Source organism: Eubalaena glacialis, chromosome X, assembly GCF_028564815.1.
Source record: "Eubalaena glacialis isolate mEubGla1 chromosome X, mEubGla1.1.hap2.+ XY, whole genome shotgun sequence".
In the NCBI taxonomy this organism is placed as follows: domain Eukaryota; kingdom Metazoa; phylum Chordata; class Mammalia; order Artiodactyla; family Balaenidae; genus Eubalaena; species Eubalaena glacialis.
The window spans coordinates 64683900-64705485 of NC_083736.1; the positions used below are offsets into that span (position 1 = coordinate 64683900).

Below are 21586 nucleotides of genomic sequence, written 5' to 3' on the forward strand. Positions count from 1 at the left end.
CCTTCTAGAATTTTGTCCTGATAAGAAATCAAATGCTGAACATTTTTTTAGATTGGTTGGAAAGGCAAAAGATAACCCAGAAAGTAAAAGAACGATATTTCATCCAAGTGTTTGCTCTCACTGAATGCTTGACCCAAAAAAATGTGTACCTTAAAATTTATTCTGCTTCAAAGGACAATACTGCAGATGGTTAGCAGCAGATAACTTTGTTCATGAATTGCAATGATATATTACCTTTCAGAACAGGGTGTTAAAAATAAACAGTAAGTAATGGAATTAAGAGTCTCCAAATTTTCTCTCCTTTTGGGAAGTTCCATTCATTAATGTTTATAGTGTGCAAGTCAGGAAAATATCAATTTGACTTTGTTCTGTATGAAGTAACTCTCAGACATCCTAACCTAATAGCCAAGAAGTCACACCACTACAACCATCTCTCTGCCATTGCCCATAACAACATTTGCTGCCTTTGAAAAACAGATAAATCAAAGGACCTTATCAAATTGTTCCAAATGCAGGTAACAAGAAGCCATGTTCCTCTGTAGCTTGGCCAAGTCCACGTACGTTTGATCACATGCATAAAATCTCAGAGAACAGTAGTACCAGTGTAGGGCAGCAGCATAATCTTGTACCTAAAGTTTAAAAAGAAATAACAAAATCACAGAGATATCTCCATATTTGACCCTAATTGTTCCAAGTCACCTTTAGAAACAAAAAAAATGGCACTGTTTACATTTTTAGGCAACCAAAACACAACATCCTCTTTAGTTGAATGCTAAGTGCATTTTATTATCAGCCTTGATCAATATAAGTTATAGATAAAGTGGCAATCAATATTCTCTCTTCTTTCCTCACATTAGAGGTTTCACGGAAACCAACAAAATTAAAAGGCAACCTATGAAATCAGAGAAAATATTTGCAATATTCTGGGGAGTTAATATCCAAAATATATAAGGAAATACTACAACTCAGTAGCAAAAAATAAAAACAAAAAACAAAAACAGAAACAAGAACAAAAACAAAACCCGATTATAAATGGGCAAAGGATCTGGACAGACTTTTCCAAAGAAGACATACAAATGGCCAATAGGTATATGAAAAGGTGCTCAACATCACTTATCATCAGGAAAATGCAAATCAAAACCACAATGAGATATCACTTCACATCTGCTACAATGGCTAACATCAGAAAGACAAGAGATAACAAATGGTAGTGAGGATGTAGAGAAAAGGGAAACCTTGTACACTGTTGGTAGGAATGTAAACTGATACAGCCACTATGGAAAACAGCTGGAGGTTTCCCAAGAAATTACAATCCAGTAATCCTACTTCTGTGTGGGATACCCAAAGAAAATGAAATCATTATCTCAAAGAGATAATTGTACTGCCATGTCCATTGCAGCAAGCCAAGGTATGGAAACAACCTAAGTTGTTGTTTACTGATGAATGTGGGTAAAGAAAGTACAGTATATGTATAAAATGGAATATTAGCCTTAAAAAAGAACGAAATCCTGCCATTTGTGACAACATGGATGAACTTGGAGGACATTATGCTAAATGATATAAGCCAGAAAGAGAAAGACAAACACTGCATGGTATCACTTATATGTAGAATCTGAAGTAAAGAAAGAAAAGCCAAACTCATAGAAACACGGAGTAGAATGGTGTTTTCCAGGGGTTTGAGGGTGGGGGAAATGGAGAATGGTTGGTAAAAGGGTACAAACTTACAGTTATAAGATGAAAAAGGTCCGAGGATCTAATATATACATTAGGTATATGGTGACTATAGTTGGTAATACTGGATTGTATAATTGAATTTTGCTAAGAGAGCAGAACTTAAATGTTCTCACCCAAAAGAAAAAAAGGTAAATATGTGAGGTGATGGACATGTTAAATAAATCATTAGAACCCTTTCACAATGTATATGTATATCAAATCAAATCATCATATTGTACACTTTAATCATAATTTTGTCAGTTATACCTCAAAAAAGCTGAAAAAAATGAAATTCCACATATGGGATGAAGAGTCTGAGAGGGTGGTGAGCCACCCTAGAAAACTCAGAATACGATTTAAAAGTTATTAAAACAACGATAAAAATTTTAAAAGAGAACACCCATAATTTACCATTCAAATACAGCTATTTTCATTTCCACACATTTAATTTTACCCTTTTGTATTTTTATATAGTTGTAATCATACCTTATATTACAATTTCATTTTCTATTCTTTCCATTTAACTTCATTTTGTAAATATTAATCTATGTTGCTATGTAGGATAAGAAAATGTAGGATATTTAGTAAATTTCCAGGTTTTTCACTATTTTAATTAAATGCTATGTTTTTGTACAAAAATGTTTTCTTACTTTTGAGGCACTTTAAAATTTTCAATGGTAAGAAGCTATTAGGAAAAATCTAATAGAAATTACCTGGATAACTTTTTTAAGATAAGAAAATTAAGGGGGCTTCCCTGGTGGCACAGTGGTTAAGAATCCGCCTGCCAATGCAGGGGACACGGGTTCGAGCCCTGGTCTGGGAAGATCCCACATGCCGCGGAGCAACTGGGCCCGTGAGCCACAATTACTGAGCCTGCGCGTCTGGAGCCTGTGCTCCGCAACAAGAGAGGCCGCGATAGTGAGAGGCCCGCGCACCGCGATGAAGAGTGGCCCCCGCTTGCCACAACTAGAGAAAGCCCTGGCACAGAAACGAAGACCCAACACAGCCATAAATAAATAAATAAATAAATTTTTTAAAAAAAGAGTGGAATATCTTAAAAAAAAAAAAAGATAAGAAAATTAAGATCGCTCATGCACACCAAGGTACCCTATCAAGAAACTTCACATTTTTCAATGAAAGACAGGAATCATTAGTACCTAAAAGGAATAAAACTCACTCCCTACTAGGAACAACTGTGCTGAGGAGGTATAACACTGCCTTTGACTACTTAGAATTAAGATTACATTCTTCTCCAGTGTTGGAAGTGGGAGTTAAAAAAATTATCCTACAAGACTGGAAAATGAGAGAAAAAAAGATTCAATATGAGAAGGGAATTCTGAAATAATTTTTTACTTGCTCAGTAAAGAAACAGAGACGCTCTAAAAGAAAATAAGAATATCATTCTATTTTGCAGCACCTTAATGTATAAAACAAGATGTTTTGATATATGTATACACTGTGAAATGACCACCACAATCAATTAACATATCCATCCTTCTGCAATGTCTAATCTGATGTTAATACTATGCAGTATATTTTTGATCCTAGACATACTTTTCATCTCTGGAAGTTTGATTTGGGTCTTTTATATCTTCCATGTCTCTACCTAACTTTTTGAATATATGGAATACAATTATAAGAGCTATTTTAATGTCCTCTGTTAATGTTAACTTCTATGTTAGTTTCAATTGTTGCTTCTTTTCTTCATTATAGGTTGTATTTTCCTGCCTGTTTGTATGCTTGGTAATTTATTATCAGATACCAGACGTTATAAACTTTACCTTGTTGGGTGCTGGATACTTCTGCATTCTGATAAATATCCTTGACCTCTACTCTGGCAAGCACTTAAATTCCTTGGGATCAATTTGATCCTTTCAGGTCATACTTTTATGATTTTTCAGGTAGGTCTGGAACAGTGCTCAGTTTAGGACTAATTACTCCCCACTACCAAAACAAGACCTTTCTGAATTCTCTACCCAATGCCCCATGAATTAGAAGTTTTCCAGTCTGGCTAGTATGAACAGGTTCTATTCCCAGACCTGTGTGAGTGCCAGGCACTGTTCTAATACTTTTAGATGGTGACTCCTCTGGCTTTAGGTATTTTCATCCCATATTATCCTGATCAGTACTCTGCTAAAACACTTGAGAAGGATTCTCTGATTGTTGGAGTTCTCTTTCTTGCTCTGTTCTCCTCTCTGATACCCTGTCCTATGAATTCTAGCTACCTTGGTCTTCCCAGACTCTCAGCTCCAACTCCTCAAATTAGGAAGCCTGCTAGGATCCACTTCAGTTTCTTTCCCCTTTTTCTTTTTTAACATCTTTATTGGAGTATAATTGCTTTACAATGGTGTGTTAGTTTCTGCTGTATAACAAAGTGAATCAGCTATATGTATAAATATATCCCCATATCCCCTCCCTCTTGCAACTCCCTCCCACCCTCCCTATCCCATCCCTCTAGGTGGTCACAAAGCACCGAGCTGATCTCCCCGAGTGATGTAGCTGCTTCCCACTAGCTATTTTACATTTAGTAGTGTATATATGTCTATGCCACTCTCTCACTTCGTCCCAGCTTACCCTTCCCCGTCCCTGTGTCCTCAAGTCCATTCTCTACATCTGTGTCTTTATTCCTGTCCTGCCCCTAGGTTCTTCAGAACCATTTTTTTTTTTTAGATTCCATATATATGTGTTAGCATACGGTATTTGTTTTTCTCTTTCTGACTTACTTCACTCTGTATGACACACTCCAGGTCCATCCACCTCACTACAAATAACTCAATCTCGTTTCTTTTTATGGCTGAGGAATATTCCATTGTATATATGTGCCACATCTTCTTTATCCATTCATCCGATGATGGACACTTAGGTTGCTTCCATGTCCTGGCTACTGTAAATAGAGCTGCAATGAACATTTTGGTACATGACTCTTTTTGAATTATGGTTTTCTCAGGGTATATGCCCAGTAGTGGGATTGCTGGGTCATATGGTAATTCTATTTTTAGATTTTAAGGAACCTCCATACTGTTCTCCATAGTGGCTGTATCAATTTACATTCCCACCAACAGTGCAAGAGGGTTCCCTTTTCTCCACACCCTCTCCAGCATTTATTGTTTGTAGATTTTTTGATGATGGCCATTCTGACTGGTGTGAGGTGATACCTCATTGTAGTTTTGATTTGCATTTCTCTAATGATTAATGATGTTGAGCATCCTTTCACGTGTTTGTTGGCAATCTGTACATCTTCTTTGGAGAAATGTCTATTTAGGTCTTCTGCCCCTTTTTGGATTGGGTTGTTTGCTTTTTTTGATATTGAGGTGCATGAGCTGCTTGTATATTTTGGAGATTAATCCTTTGTCAGTTGCTTCATCTGCAAATATTTTCTCCCATTCTGAGGGTTGTCTTTTCATCTTGTTTATGGTTTCCTTTGCTGTGCAAAAGCTTTTAAGTTTCATTAGGTCCCATTTGTTTATTTTTGTTCTTATTTCCATTCCTCTAGGAGGTGGGTCAAAAAGGATCTTGCTGTGATTTATGTCATAGTCCACTTCAGTTTCTATTCCTATGCTACAGCCTGGAAACTCAAGGTAGTAAGCTGAACAACTACAGTGCTCACCTTGTTTATTTCCTATCTACCAGAGATCACTCTCCATTGCCTAATGTCCAGTGTCTTAAAAACCATTTTTTCATGTATTTTGTCTTGTTTTTTTGGAGGTAGGGAGAGGGAGCAAGGTGTTATTCAGGCAACATCAACCAGGTCTCTTACATTTTGGTTGGAAGTGGAAATCCACTAAAACAGTACGTCCTTTCTTACACATACACACACAAATGCATACGGATTAGAAGGCAATATATAAAATTTTAAGAGTGATTGAATTAAGAATGACTATTCTTTTTAAAAAACTTATCTGTGGTTTCAAATTTTCTACAGTAAACCTGGACTGTTTTGTAAAAAGAAAAAATATTACTACTTTTTTTTTGCATTTTTATTACACCACAATGTTTTTAAAAGGTTTTTTAAAGAGCAGTTTTGGGATCACAGCAAAATTGAGAGGAATGTACAGATATCTGCTAGATACCTCCTGACCCCACACATGTATAGCCTCCCCCATCATCAACATCCTCTACCAGAGTGGTGTATTTGTTACAACTGATGAACTTACATTAGGGTTCACTCTTGGTGTTGTACATTCTATGGGTTTAGACAAATGGATAATGACATGCGTCCATCATTATAGTATCATTCAAAGTATTTTCACTGCCCTAAAAGTCCTCTGTGCTCCATACCTCAATTTTTAAAGGAAATAAAACCCTCTGACTTTCTTGCTCCTCATGTTAAAATAAATTATACTTTCCTATATCTTAATATCAGTGATGTCATTTCCCTACACTGTAAACTCCCAATGGGGATGAATCACATCTTAGTATTTTTATTTTTATTTTATTTTTAAAAAAATAAATAAATTACTTAATTTATTTATTTTTGGCTGCAGTGGGTCTTTGTTGCTGCATGTGGGCTTTCTCTAGTTGCGGCGAGTGGGGGCTACTCTTCATTGTGGTGCGTGGGCTTCTCATTGTGGTGGCTTCTCTTGTTGCAGAGCACAGGCTCTAGGCACGCGGGCTCAGTAGTTGTGGCTCACGGGCTCTAGAGTGCAGGCTCAGTAGTTGAGGCACGTGGGCTTAGTTGCTTCCGCAGCATGTGGGATCTTCCTGGACCAGGGCTCAAACCCGTGTCCCCTGCATTGGCAGGCGGATTCTTAACCACTGTGCCACCAGGGAAGTCCACATCTTAGTATTTTTAAATAAATTCTTGCCCAATGCCCATTAAAATTCTACATTATAAATATTTAATAAATAGACAGTACCTAAGCAGAAAGAGATTATTAAAGTACTTGATGCTCTATGATTTTTATAGTGAATACACTGTTTTATTTGTTGGGGTGAAGAAAGAATATAAAGAAGGAAAATAGATTATTCCCAAACCTCAAAACTTTGGGCAGCTTTTTTCCATAGAATGTTGTGTAAACAGCCTACTAATTCTGTTGTCAGTTGTCTTCCTGTTTGGTGACCTGAAAAAAAAAAAAAAACCAAGTTCCAAAAACAAGAATCAAGATCTATTACATTAAATAAAGAGCACTAACTGGGCTCTTCAGAACCTATAATCTTTAAGTAATGGCTACAAACACAATCACATTCAGACAGGTTTTCATCATCAATTTTAGATTTACTAGCAAAATTGATTATGTAATACAATCAGAGTTTGCTAGAATCACTGTAATTCGCCCATCAATCTGTAATAGTTTTCCAGCCTAGTTGCTTTTTAACGTATTTTCTAAGTTCCAAATTTGATCATCATCTGGTGCCTTAATGTTATTATCAATGAACAGACAGCAATGCTAGAAATCATTAATAAGAAGTGTTTATACTATTATGTACTAACTAGATCAGATCAAGTTCCCAAGAAAGGCCAATTATACCTTAAAGCCTTTGTAAAATACTTTAAGACCACGTTTACACATAAACTCTATTACTTTAAATTGTAACTCATGTCTGATTGTTTCTGGTCTAGACATTTACAGGGTTCAAATACATTATCACACACTAAGGTAAAGTTTAAGCTATAATAGAATTCTATACCCCTTTCACTTCCACCCCTTTGGCACTATCAATTTCCATGAAAGGTTTCATTAGAAAACTGAGAGTCTCTGACCCCTCAGCAGACATAGTTTGTTCCATGACTTAGTTAAAAATACTCACATGAGAGTAAAAAGCCACATAAAGCATCTACTTAAAATATTTTCATACTTTGAAAGTGTAAGTGTATAATTAGATACCACAATATAACTTGGGTTAACTGTAATCTTAGAAAATTAGTTATTCTGGATAGCAAAGTTTTCTAGTTACCTGGCAGTTTACTTTCATTAAACATAAAATAATTTTTTATTTTAAAAAGTCTAAATCATTTAAAGTTCTTAATTTTTCTAAAAATTGTTTTATGAATTATGTTCTTCTAAACATACATTCTAGTTTTCTGAAGCACAATTTAACTTTTGCTTGACTATTCAAGATCAACACTAACAACTATTGTGTTTTATTGTACTGATAGTATATCATAATGATGCCTTCAGTAATTATTATGTAGTACAGATTATTATACTTTTTAAAATACTTAAAATTGTTTTATACAATTTATAAGGTTTTTCCCTCCTTTGTGATTGGGTTATCTGTATATTTCCCTGTAGGTCCTTTCTCCCTTTATAATATGCTACCATTAAAATGCTGAGGGTTGGAAAACCAGATAACCAAGCTTAAAAACATTGGGTCTAAAAATAACTGGATTCTTAGTGAGGATATGGAGGAAGGGTGTCATCAGTAAAATACAGTTCATAGAATCTAGAGTTCAAAAGACTCTTAGAGATTATCTAGTCAAAAGATTTCCTTTAAAAAAATCAATTACTTTGTTTTTATAAAAACATGATACATACTTATAAAAATTCAAGCAATCTGGTAAAAAACAAAGAAAGCAATAAATCACCTAAACTGCCACCACTCAGAATAAATTCCAGTGTTAACATTTGTGACTATCATTCCAGTTGTATCTCTATATATGTATAGAGTAGGAAAGACAGATCAGGGCAAGAATTTTCTAATAAAGGGATCGTACTCTCTGTGTTCTTCAGGGTATAGGGTTCTACAGAGAGATGGGGGATTAATGGAATGCTGAGATCTGGCTCTACATCTCTGCTTTAACCAAAGCAACTCTAGTCTATTTTATTGGGGGCAGGGTTCATATACAATTGCATCACAAAAGGATGCTGCTGCTGCTGCTAAAAAGAAGTTAAAAAGTAGAAATGTACTTCACAACCTTCATTTTATAGTTGGAAAAAGCCAAGATCCAGAGATATTACTGACTTGCCTGAAGGTACACAGCTAATTTGAGATCAAATTGAAACATGAAATTAGGCTTATAATCTCACAAGTTTCCATTACACATGAGGTTTAAGCTCAGAGGTTTGTCTGTTTTTGTTGATGTTTTGTTATCTTTGTTTAGCTTTCATTCTAGCTTGCCAAATATGTGGAATCTGGATAGGTGAGTTGTTACAGTCAAAGGGTATTAAGGAGGAAAAAAAGGAAGTGAGAGAAAGGAAAAAGTCTGTTGACCTGAGGATTTTGCTACTGTTCTGACCTCCACCTTAGAACTACATGCGTATTAACACCTTCCTAAAACACCTGCAGAAATCCTACTGACCTATAATGATTTCTTCAATCTTCTCCATGGCAAGCAATTCTTCCTTCCTTTGTAAAAGCATGTCAACATGGAGCAGTAGAGCTTTACCAATATTTTCTGATGACTTAAAATGTTCACAGATAATCTTCAGGAAATAAAACCCAACAGATTCTCTGTTCAATGAGACACAATTTTAAGTGGTGTGAATAAAATAACTTTTTTTAATTAACAAGGCGAAAGTTTGTTTGAGTATGAGCAAAACAGACAAGATAAAACTATATCTGAACTTAGGTAATATCATTAAATGTCTAAATAAGCCTATTGGTCAACAATAAATAATTTAATTCAATTTCTGTTTAATTTATCAAGTCACAAACATTTTCTTTTTATGAACACATAGAGTCAGATAATCATTTCTCTACTAATATCTAATTGGTTCTTTTTTCTCCAAAACTTATGTCAGTTTATAAATATTGGAACATGAGATCCATAAAGTGAAGATACATGAACTGACATTACAAATTTACCAGTCCCTGTTCATGAGAACTTTTATGATATACTTTCTTAGCAACTTTCAAATATACTATACAGCACTGTTTACTATAGTCATCATGTACATTACATCCCCAGTATTTATTTATCTTATAACTGGAAGTTTCTACCTTTTGACCACCTTCTCAAGTCATTATGCTGTATAGCTTAAACTTATACAGTGCTGAATGTCAATTATATCTCAATAAAACTGAAAGAAGAAAAAGAAATTTACCAATTCCCTCTGCCAACAATTCCTTTAAAAATTTATTTATGCTTATTACACAAATAATATACCAGTAGATAATGATTATTTTAAATGCAAACAGTTCATGGATTGGAAGACTTAATATTGTTAAGATGGCAATACTCCCAAAGTGATCTACAGATGTAATGCAATCCCTATGAAAATCCCAATGACATTTTTTGCAGAAATGAAAAACTCCATCCTAAAAATCAAACAGAATATCAAGGTACCCAGAAGAGCCAAAACAATCCTGAAACAGAAGAACAAAGCTGGAGGACTCATACTTCATGACTTCAAAATTTACAACAAAGATACAGTAATCAAAATAATGTGGTACTGGCATAAAGACACAAATACACCAATGGAATAGAATAGAGTCTAGAAATAAATTCTCACATATATGGTCAAATGATTTTCGACAAAGGTGCCAAGAGCATTCCATGGAGGAAAAAAAACTGTCTTGTCAATAAACGGTGCAGGGATAACTGGATATCCATAAGCAAAAGAATGAAATTGGACCTTTACCTTACACCATATACAAAAATGAACTCAAAACGGATCAAGACCTAAATGGAAGAGCTAAAATATAAAACTTTTAGAAGAAAATATAAGGGAAAAATCTTTACAACACTGGATTTGGCAATGATTTCTTTGATATGACACCAAAAGCACAAGTAACAAGAGTAAAAATAAACTGGACTATGTCAAAATTTTAAAATTTTGTGTATCAAAGAACACAATCAACAGAGTGAAAAGGCCACCTATGAAATGGGAGAAAATATTTGCAAATCATACGTCTGATACAGAGTTAATATCCAGATATATAAAGAACTCCTAAAACTCAACAACAAAAAATCAACTGACTTAAAAATGGGCAAAGGGCTTGAATAGACATTTTTCCAAAGAAGATATACAAGTGGCAAAAATCACATGAAATACTTGACATCACTAATGATTAGGGAAATGCAAATCACAGCCACAATGAGATACACCTCACACCCATTAGGATGGCTACTGTCACAAAAACAAAAAATAACAAGTGTTGGCAAGAATGTGGGAATACTGGAAACCTGTGCACTGTTGCTGGGAATGTAAAATGGTGCAGCCACTATGGAAAACAGTATGGTGATTCCTTTAAAAAATTAAAAACAGAATTTCCATATGATCTACTAATTCCACTTCTGGGTATAAACCCAAAATAACTGAAAGCAGGGTCTCAAAGAAATATTTTTACACCCACTTGCATAGCAGTATTATTCACAATAGCCAAAAGGTGCAAGTAATACAAGTCTCCATCGATGGATGAATGGATAAACAAAATGCAGTATATACACACAGTGGAATATTATTCAGCCTTTCAAAAGGAGGAAATTCTGACACATGCTACAACACGGATGAACCTTGAGGACACTATGCTAAATGAAATACAATAGTAACAAAAGGAACAATAGTGTATGATTTCACTAATATGAGGTACTTACAGTAGTCAAATTCATAGAGACGGAAAGTAGAATGGTGTATGCCAGGGACTGGGAAAGGGGAGAATAGGGACTTGCTGCTTAATGGGTACAAAGTTTTAAATGTGTAAGATGAAAAGAGCTCTGGAGTTTGGTTAATGCACTTAACACTATGAATGTTAATTGTAACAAACTTAACAATGTGAATGTACTTAACACTGATGAACTGTACACTTAAAAATAGTTAACATGGTATGTTTTATGCTTTGTGTATTTTACCACAATTTAAAACTTCAAAAAAATTTTAATTAAAAAATGAAAATATCATAAATCGGTGTTGAGCTTTGTCAAAAGCTTTTTCTGCATCTATTGAAATGATCATATGGTTTTTATTCTTCAATTTGTTAATGTGGTGTATCACATTGATTGATTTGCATATACTGAAGAATCCTTGCATCCCTGGGATAAATCCCACTTGATCAGGGTGTATGATCCTTTTAATGTGTTGTTGGATTCAGTTTGCTAGTATTTTGTTGGGGATTTTAGCATCTCTGTTCATCAGTGATACTGGCCTGTAATTTTCTTTTTTGGGGAAATCTTTGTCTCATTTTGGTATCGGGGTGATGGTGGCCTCATAAAATGAGCTTGGGAGTGTTCCTTCCTCTGCAAATTTTTGGAAGAGTTTCAGAAGAGTAGGTGTTAACTCTTCTATAAATGTCTCATAGAATTCGCCTGTGAAGCCATCTGGTCTTGGACTTTTGTTTGTTGGAAGACTTTTAATCACAGTTTCAATTTCAGTACTTGTGACTGGTCTGTTCATATTTTCTATTTCTTCCTGGCTCAGACTTGGAAGGTTGTATCTTTCTAAGCATTTGTCCATTTCTTCTTCCATTTTATTGGCATATTAGTTGCTTGTAGTAATCTCTCATGATCCTTTGTATTTCTGTGGTATCTGTTATAACATTTCCTTTTTCATTTCTAATTTTATTGATTTAATTCCTCTCCCTCTTTTTCTTGATGAGTCTGGCTAAAGGTTTATCAATTTTGTTCATCTTCTCAAAAAACCAGCTTTCAGTTTCACTGATCTTTGCTGCTATTGTCTTCATCTCTATTTCATTTATTTCTGCTGTGATCTTTATGATTTCTTTCCTTCTACTAACTTTCGGTTTTGTCTGTCTTCTTTCTCTGGTTGCTTTAGGTGTGAGGATAGGTGGTTTATTTGAGATTTTTCTTGTTTCTTGAAGTAAGATTGTATTGCTATAAACTTCTCTCTTAGAACTGCTTTTGCAGTGTCCCATAGGTTTTGGATTGCTGTGTTTTCATTGTTGTTTGCCCCTAGGTATTTTTTGATATCCTCTTTGATTTCTTTCTTCAGTCATCCATTGAATACATAGTAACATATTGTTAGCCTCCATGGATTTGTGGTTTTTTACAGTTTTTTTTTCCTGTAACTGACTTCTAATCTCATAGTGTTGTCCAGAAAGTGGGCTTAGAGGGAACCTACCTCAACATAATAAAGGCCACATATGACAAACGTACAGCTAACATAATACTCAATGGTAAAAAGCTGAAAGCATTTCCTCTAAGATCAGTAACAAGACAAGGAGGTCCACTCTCGCCACTTTTATTCAACATAGTTTTGGAAGTCCTAGCCATGGCTATCAGAGAAGAAGAAGAAATAAAGGGAATCCAAATTGGAAAAGAAGAAGTAAAACTGTCACTGTTTGCAGATGACATGATACTATACATAGAAAAATCCTAAAGATGCTACTAGAAAACTACTAAAGTTCATCAATGAATTTGGTAAAGTTTCACAATAGAAAACTCATACACAGAAATCTCTTGCATTCCTATACACTAACAGTGAAAGATCAGAAAGAGAGATTAAGGAAACAATCCCATTTACCATTGCAACAAAAAGAATAAAATACCTATGAATAAACCTACTTAAAGAGGCAAAAGACCTGTACTCAGAAAACTATAAGATACTGATGAAAGAAATCAAGGTGACACAGATGGAGAGATATACCATGTTCCTGAATTGGAAGAATCAATATTGTCAAAATGACTATACTACCCAAAGCAATCTACAGATTCAATGCAATCCCTATCAAACTACCAATGGCATTTTTCACAGAACTAGAACAAAAAATTTCACAATTTGTTGGAAACACAAAAGACCCCAAAGAGCCAAAGAAATCTTGAGAAAGGAAAACGGAGCTGGAGGAATCAGGCTCCCTGACTTCAGACTATACTTCAAAGCTACAGTAATCAAGACAGTATGATACTGGCACAAAAACAGAAATATAGATCAATGCAATAGGATAACAGTCCAGAGATAAATCCATGCACTTATGGTCACCAAATCTATGACAAAGGAGGTAAGAATATACAATGGAGAAAAGACAGTCTCTCCAATAAGTGGTGCTGGGAAAACTGGACAGCTATATGTCAAAGAATGAAATTAGAACACTTGCTAACACTGTACACAAAAATAAACTCAAAATGGATTAAAGACCTAAATGTAAGGCTGGATACTATAAAACTCTTAGAGGAAAACATAGGCACAAGACTCTTTGACATAAATAGTAGCAAGATCTTTTTTGATCCACCTCCTAGAGTAATGAAAATAAAACCAAAAATAAACAAATGTGATCTTATTAAACTTAAAAGCTTTTGCACAGCAAAGGAAACCATAAAAAAAAACGAAAAGACAACCCTCAGAAGGGGAGAAAATATTTGAAAACAAAGCAACTGACAAGGGATTAATCTCCAAAATATATAAACAGCTCACACAGCTCATTATCAGAAAAACAAACTACCCAATCAAAAAATGGGCGGAAGATCTAAATAGACATTTCTCCAAAGAAAACATACAGATGGCTAAAAACCACATGAAAAGATGCTCAACATCACTAATTATTAGAGAAATGAAAATCAAAACTACAATGAGGTATCACCTCACACCAGTCAAAATGGCCATCATCAAAAAGTCTACAAGTAATAAATGCTGGAGAGGATGTGCCTAAAAGGGAACCCTCCTACACTGTTGGTGGGAATGTAAACTGGTACAGCCACTATGGAGAACAGTATGGAGGATCCTTAAAAAAAAGGAAAATAGAGCTACCATATGATCCAGCAATCCCACTCCTGGGCATATACCCGGAGAAAACCATAATTCAAAAAGATACATGCACCCCAGTGTTCATCACAGCACTATTCACAATAGGCAGGACATGGAAGCAACCTTAGAGTCCATCAACAGATGAATGGATAAAGAAAATGTGGTACATATATACAATGGAACATTACTCAGCCATAAAAAAGAACGAAATAATGCCATCTGCAGTGACACGGGTGGACCCAGAGATTGTCATACTGAGTGAAGTAAGTCAGACAGAGAAAGACAAATATCATATGATATCACTTATATGTGGAATCTTAAAAAAGGGTACAAATGAACTTATCTACAAAACCGAAAGAGTCACACATGTAAAAATAAACTTATGGTTACCAGGGGATAAGGGTGGGGGGAGGATAAATTGGAAGATTGGGATTGACACATACACACTACTATATATAAAATAGATAACTAATAAGGACCTATTGTATAGCACAGGGAACTCTACTCCATATTCTGTAATGGCCTATATGGGAAAAGATCTAAAAATAGTGGATGTATGTATTTGTATAACAGAATCACTTTGTTGTATACCTGAAACTAACACAACACTGTAAATCAATTATACCCCAATAAAAAATTTTTTAAATGAAAATAAAAATAAAGCTGAAATTTCCCTGGACTTCTACCCTATCCTAGTCACCTTCTCAGAGATAACCACTCCTCTTGATGCATTTATATGCACATCTATACCTACAGAAACATAGTTTTAAAATACATAAATGATGTATTATGTATACTTTGCTTCTTTTCCTCTCAACAATGTCATATAGATCATTATATATAGATTTACCTCATTCTTTTTAATTGCCACATAGTATTTTATAGTATAGAGATACTTTACTCTTTTTATCTATTTCTCTATTGATGATACTCAGAATACTTTCAATGTTTTCTTTTTTTTAATGTTTATTTTCTTATTAGTCATCCATTTTATACATATCAGTGTATACATGTCAATCCTAATCTCCCAGTTCATCACACCACAACCCCCACCCCCAGCCGCTTTCCCCCCTTGGTGTCCATACTTTTGTTCTCTACATCTGTGTCTCAATTTCTGCTCTGCAAACCGGTTCATTTGTACCATTTTCCAGGTTCCACATATATATGTTAATATATGATATTTGTTTTTCTCTCTGACTTACTTCACTCTGTATGACAGTCTCTAGATGCATCCATGTGTCTACAAATGACCCAATTTCGTTCCTTTTTATGGCTGAGTAATATTCCATTGTATATATGTATCACAACTTCTTTATCCATTCGTCTGTCGATGGGCATTTAGGTTGCTTCCATGACCTGGCTATTGTAAATAATGCTGCAATGAACATTGGGGTGCATGTGTCTTTTTGAATTATGGGTTTCTCTGGGTATATGCCCAGTAGTGGGATTGCTGGGTCATATGGTAATTCTATTTTTAGTTCTTTAAGGAACCTCCATACTGTTCTCCATAGTGGCTGTATCAATTTACATTCCCACCAACAGTGCAAGAGGGTTCCCTTTTCTCCACACACTCTCCAGCATTTGCTGTTTGTAGATTTTCTGATGACGCCAATTCTAACTGGTGTGAGGTGGTACCTCATAGTTTTGATTTGCATTTCCCTAATAATTAGTGATGTTGAGCAGCTTTTCATATGCTTCTTGGCCATCTGTATGTTTCAATGTTTTCTTATTACAACGCTCCAGAAAATATCCTTGTAAACATATGAAGTAACACATAAAAATACAAATGAGTAAAACTGCTGAGTATGAGCACTTTATATTTTGATGCTGTTACTTTGTCCTCCAAAAGGGTAGGTGCTGGAGAAGCTGGCAACCTGGAAACACCAATGGGTGCATATAAAAATTCAAATTCCCACCAGCAACACCTGATATAATGAAACTTCAGTTTTTGCCAGTTCAATGCTTAGTCAACTATCTTGAATCAGAAGGCTTTGCATAAAGTTCTGTTTAAGTTTTAGATGCTTACCATCCATTTTCTCCTAGTATTCTCTTTCACCACTTACCAAAAAAAGAGGAAAAAAATCCCTACCCTAATATCAGAAAACAACTATATGGATATATTGATAGATATAAAATCATTTAATACAGATTTACTATACAGAAATCTATATGAAAGGGAAACAAAGTCTCAAGTTTGAAACGGCCTTTTCTATCGCTGATTCTAGAGAAAAATAATAATAAATTAATAAAACCATTCTGGCCATGCAAAGCCCAATTTTCTTCTAACATTACAGATGTGGAATATTTACTGGCATGACACTGTTATTACAAACAAGACAATGTTTTATCTGCTTTCAGGAAACTTTTTCATTCCAGCATAAGGAGAGTCAGTAACGAAAGGTTACAAATATTAATTGAGTATATGTTCTGTGCTGGGTACTGTGCTAAGCAACTTATACACATTATCTTATTTAACTTTTATAAAACACCATAAAGTGTGTTGCATCATACTCATTTTGCAGCTGAAGCTCAGAAAGGAGAAAAACACATAAAATGGACTCAAGGTTACATAACCAAAAGTTGCATTCAGGATTTGAACCCAGGTCCGTTTGACTGCAGAGTTTTTCCCCATTGTATTCCACTGACTTCTTTTGAAAATAACATTCAGGGTCACAACAATAACAATGGTGATAGATGTGATTCAAAGGAAAGTGATTTAACTTCCACATTGTCTTCATTAATTCAAGTTACTATAAATCACTATTTTTTTAATAAATCACTTTTAATTGATTCCTCTTCCTTCTATGAGAGCTCTCTACATATGCTAAAGAAATGGAGAAAATAAATGCTTACAATTAGGATCTAATAAATTATATGAACTGCCACCAGGAATATGCCATTATCTTTCCTTTGCCTATACTTTTATTCTTTTATTTTTATTATTTTTTTAATTAAAATTTTTTTAAAATTTTTAGTTATTTATTTATTTTTTGGCTGAGTTGGGTCTTTGTTGCTGCGCACAGCCTTTTTCTAGTTGCAGCAAGCGGGGGCTACTCTTGGTTGCAGTGTGCGGGCTTCTTGTTGTGGTGGCTTCTCTTGTTGTGTAGCACAGGCTCTAGGCGAGCAGGCTTCAGTAGTTGCAGCATGAGGCTCAGTAGTTGTGGCATGCGGGCTCTAGAGTATGCGGGCTTTAGTAGTTGTGGCATGTGGGGCTCAGTAGTTGTGGCTCGTGGGCTCTAGAGCTCAGGCTCAGTAGTTGTGGCACATGGGCTTATTAGTTGCTCCGTAGCATGTGGGATCTTCCCGGAACAGGGATTGAACCTGTGTCTCCTGCACTGGTAGGCGGATTCTTAACCACTGCACCACCAGGGAAGCCCCTGCCCATACTTTTATATTTGGACATATATGGTTGGCAAGAGACGAAGAAAGGAACAAAGGATCTACAGAACAGTCAGAAGACAATTAACAAAATGGCAACAGGAAGTCCTTACCAATCAGTAATTACTTTAAATGTAAATGAATGAAATTCTTCAATTGAAAGATATAGAATGACTGAATGGATTAAAAAAAGATCAACAAAGTCCATAAAGAAAGACAAAGAAGGACACTATATAATGATAAAGGGATCAATAAAAGAAGAGGATATCACATTCTTTAACATATATGCTCCCAATATAGGAGCTCCTAAATATATGAAACAAATACTAACAGGCATAAAGGGAGAAACTGACAGGAATACAATTTTATAGTAGACTTTGGTACTCCCTGACATCAATGGACAGATCTTCCAGACAGAAAATCAATAAGGAAACAGACGTCCTAAATGATGCAACAGAACAGTTGGACTTAATTGATATCTATAGGACACTATATCCAAAAAAACCAGAATACACATTCTTTTCAAGTGTGCATGGAACATTCTCTAGGATAGACCACATACTTGGACACAAAACAAGGCTCAACAAATTTAAGAGGATAGAAATTATTTCAAGCATTTTTTCTGACCACAATGGTATGAAAATACAAATCAACCACAGAAAGAAACATGGGGGGAAAAATGATCACATGGAGACTAAAGAATATGCTACAGAAAAAACAGTGGGTCAATGATGAAATCAAAGCAGAAATCAGAAAATGCTTTGAGACAAATGATAATGAAAATATAACCTTACAAAATTAATGAGATGCAGCAAAAGCAGTGCTAAGAGGGAAGTTCATATTGATGCATGCCTTCCTCAAGAAAAAAGAAAATCTCAAACAACATATCACCTAAAAATATCATCTACCACCTAAAATAACTAGAAAAAGAAGAACAAACAAAACACAAAGTTAGCAGAAGGATGGAAATAATAAATATCAGAGAGGAAATAAATAAAATAGAGATAAAAAACAACAGAAAAGATCAATAAAACCATGAGCTATTTTTTCAAAGATAACCAAAATCAAGAAACCTCTAGCCAGGCTCACGAACAACAGAAGAGAGAGAATCCAAATAAACAAAATAAGAAATGAAAGTGGAGAAATAACCAATGCTGTGGAAATATAAAAAATCATAAGAGAATACTATGAACAGTTATATGCCAACAAACTGGACAACCAAGAAGAAATGAACAAGTTTCTAAAAACATACAGCCTATCAAAATTGAGTCAAGAAAAATCAGATAACTAGAAGTGAAATAGAATGTATAATTAAAAAAAAAAACTCCTTGCAAATAAAAGTCCAGGACCAGATGGCTTCACTGGGGAATTCTACCAAACATACGAAGAAGGACTTATACCAATCCTTCTGAAAATATTCCAAAAGACTGAAGAGGAGGGAACACTCCCAAATTCATTCTATGAAGCCACCATCACCCTGTTGCCAAAACCAAACAAAGGCACTACAAAAAAAGAAAATTATATGCCAATGTCTTTGATAAATATGGATGCAAATATTCTCAACAAAATATTAGCAAACTGAATCCAACAATACATAAAAAGGATCATACACCATGATCAAGCTGGATTCATTCCAGGGTTGCAAGGATGGTTCAACATATGCCAATCAATCAATATGATACACCACACTAACAAAAGAAAATACAAAAACCATATGATCGCTCTGTACAGTCTCCAGGCGGCAGGGGGATCCTGTTTTTCCCTAGCGCAGCTATGAGCAAGCGGAACCAGGTGCCGTACGTGCGGCCAGCCGAGCCGGCGCTCCTGGCCCGCTTCAAGGGAACGGATCGGCTACGAGGAAGGGCCCACAGTAGAAACCAAGAGAATCCAGCTTCAGCTCCCAGGTGAAGATGGTGATCACAGTGACAAAGAAGATGAACAGCCCGAAGTGGTGGTTTTAAAAAAGGGAGACCTATCAGTTGAAGAAGTCATGAAAATTAAAACAGAAATAAAGGCTGCCAAAGCAGATGAAGAATCAGCTGATAGAAGAATTATGTATCGAAAACCAGTCAAGCATTCCTCAGATGAAAAATATTCCAGTTTAACAGCAAGCTCAAAAAAGAAGAAGACAAATGAAGAAGATGAAATAAATAAGCAGGGTTCAGTTAAAAAAAACTCACGAAAGCAAATCAAAAATAGTAGCCTCCCTTCTCTTGACAATGAAGATGAAAATGAATAAGTGTAAATAAATATTTTGGACTTCGTCTTCTTTAAGAACATACTGGGTATTTTTTAAAATAACATCTATTTTTCCTATTATAATACAAGTTCAGGGACTTCCCTGGTTGTCCAGTGGTTAAGACTCCATGCTTCCACTGCAGGGGGCACAGGTTCGATCCCTGGTTGGGGAACTAAGATTCCATATGCTGCACGGTGTGGCCAAAAAATAAAAATAAAACATTAAAAGAAAAAAAAAAGAATACAAGTTCATTGGAGAAAATTTAGAAAATACAGAAAACATTCAGTAAGATAAAACATATCTATCCATCAATACCGTTTTGACCTGAACTGCTAACTCTCTAGACATTAACTACCACTAACATTTTGTTATTTCCTGTGTGTGGGATGTGTGTGTATGTAAATTATATTTTTCTAAACAAAATTGTGATTGTATTCTGTATGTTCTCAGTTCTGCTTCTCACTTGACATTGTATCACGAGCATTTTTCTAGGTCAGTAAAATTCAAAATCCTGACATTAATAGCTACAGAGGATTTTGTAATTAAACAGATCCTGTGTTTTACCTTCCTCTTCAGCAGAACCTCACTTTGGATGAGGGAGATGATCATGTGCCTACTTACCAATACTTCCCCAGCTCCTGCTAAGGGTAGCCATGTGACAGCTCTGGTAAGTTAAGAGATATAAGTGGATCTTGAACAAGTAAGGATCTAATACAGGTGACCATGATACAAGTTAGGATCTACTGAATCACATGGTGACTATTATTGATTACACGGTTAAAAAAAAAAGATACAAGTGGAAGTCTGCTTACTAGGTTTTTTGATACAAAAGGACAGATTTGGAAAGCGTGAACCTTTGTCCTCTCTCCATCCTGCCTGGAGCACAAACATGAAACCAAGAAGTACCAGAGCCATTCTGGGGCATGAAGAAGACAGCCACTTGTTCTGGGTGGTACAGTGGAAAGACTCGAGGAGCTTGGATCATGATGGCATGCCTGGAGGAGCTGCTGTACTAGCCTTGGACTTACTGATACATGAGGATAAACACCCTCTTAGTTAAGCCTCTGTCAGGTTTCTGTCACATGCAGCCTAATGATACAGTGGTAGAATGTGTGTGCACAGAAACCTCCAAGTGTATTTCTGATGATTTCCTTAGAATGAGTTGCTGGAAGCAGAATTACTAGATCAAAGTATTTGAATATTTCTAAAGCTTTTCATGCTTTCTTTCAAATTGCTTCCTAGGTGGTTTTTACCATTTTATTCATACCATGTACAAGAGCCGACGTCACCTCATCCATGATGCATTCAATTCGATGCTTTGAAAATGGTGTTTAATAGTTATATTTAACTGGCATTTTCTTTGATTGACCAGGGAAGCTAAACTGTTTTTCATGTTACCTATCAATTTTCCTCATTACTGCAAGTCAACCAAGACTGGAGACTTGTCAAGATCCCATTCTTCACCAGCCAGAAATTAGGAATTTCAGAGATTCCATGTTATGAATTTGGTGCCACATCTATCTTTCAGCCACTTTAAGACCTAGTGTAAAGAATCCTCAAAAGTGATTCATGTGAGTGGGCTAGTGAGTCCTGAAATAGGCTCTAAATTATACAAACTAGTCCAGAAGCCATTCCTAGTACTATCTTTAATGTATACTCACTTGTAACAAGCCAGGGT

The 21586-nt window shown here is 35.4% G+C and overlaps 1 protein-coding gene and 1 pseudogene across 1 annotated transcript in view; one reads left to right on the forward strand and one right to left on the reverse strand.

Moving 5' to 3' along the window:
- TEX11 (testis expressed 11) overlaps positions 1–21586 on the reverse strand; it is a 360718-nt gene that overhangs the window by 154093 nt on the left and 185039 nt on the right. The window contains exons 13-15 of the mRNA XM_061178154.1: positions 8954–9105; positions 6688–6773; positions 492–629 (exon numbers count right to left, since the gene is read on the reverse strand). Coding sequence (XP_061034137.1) covers positions 492–629; positions 6688–6773; positions 8954–9105 — 376 coding nt within the window. The remainder of the gene's footprint in view (positions 1–491; positions 630–6687; positions 6774–8953; positions 9106–21586) is intronic.
- LOC133082510 (uncharacterized protein KIAA1143 homolog) lies at positions 19443–19908 on the forward strand (annotated as a pseudogene).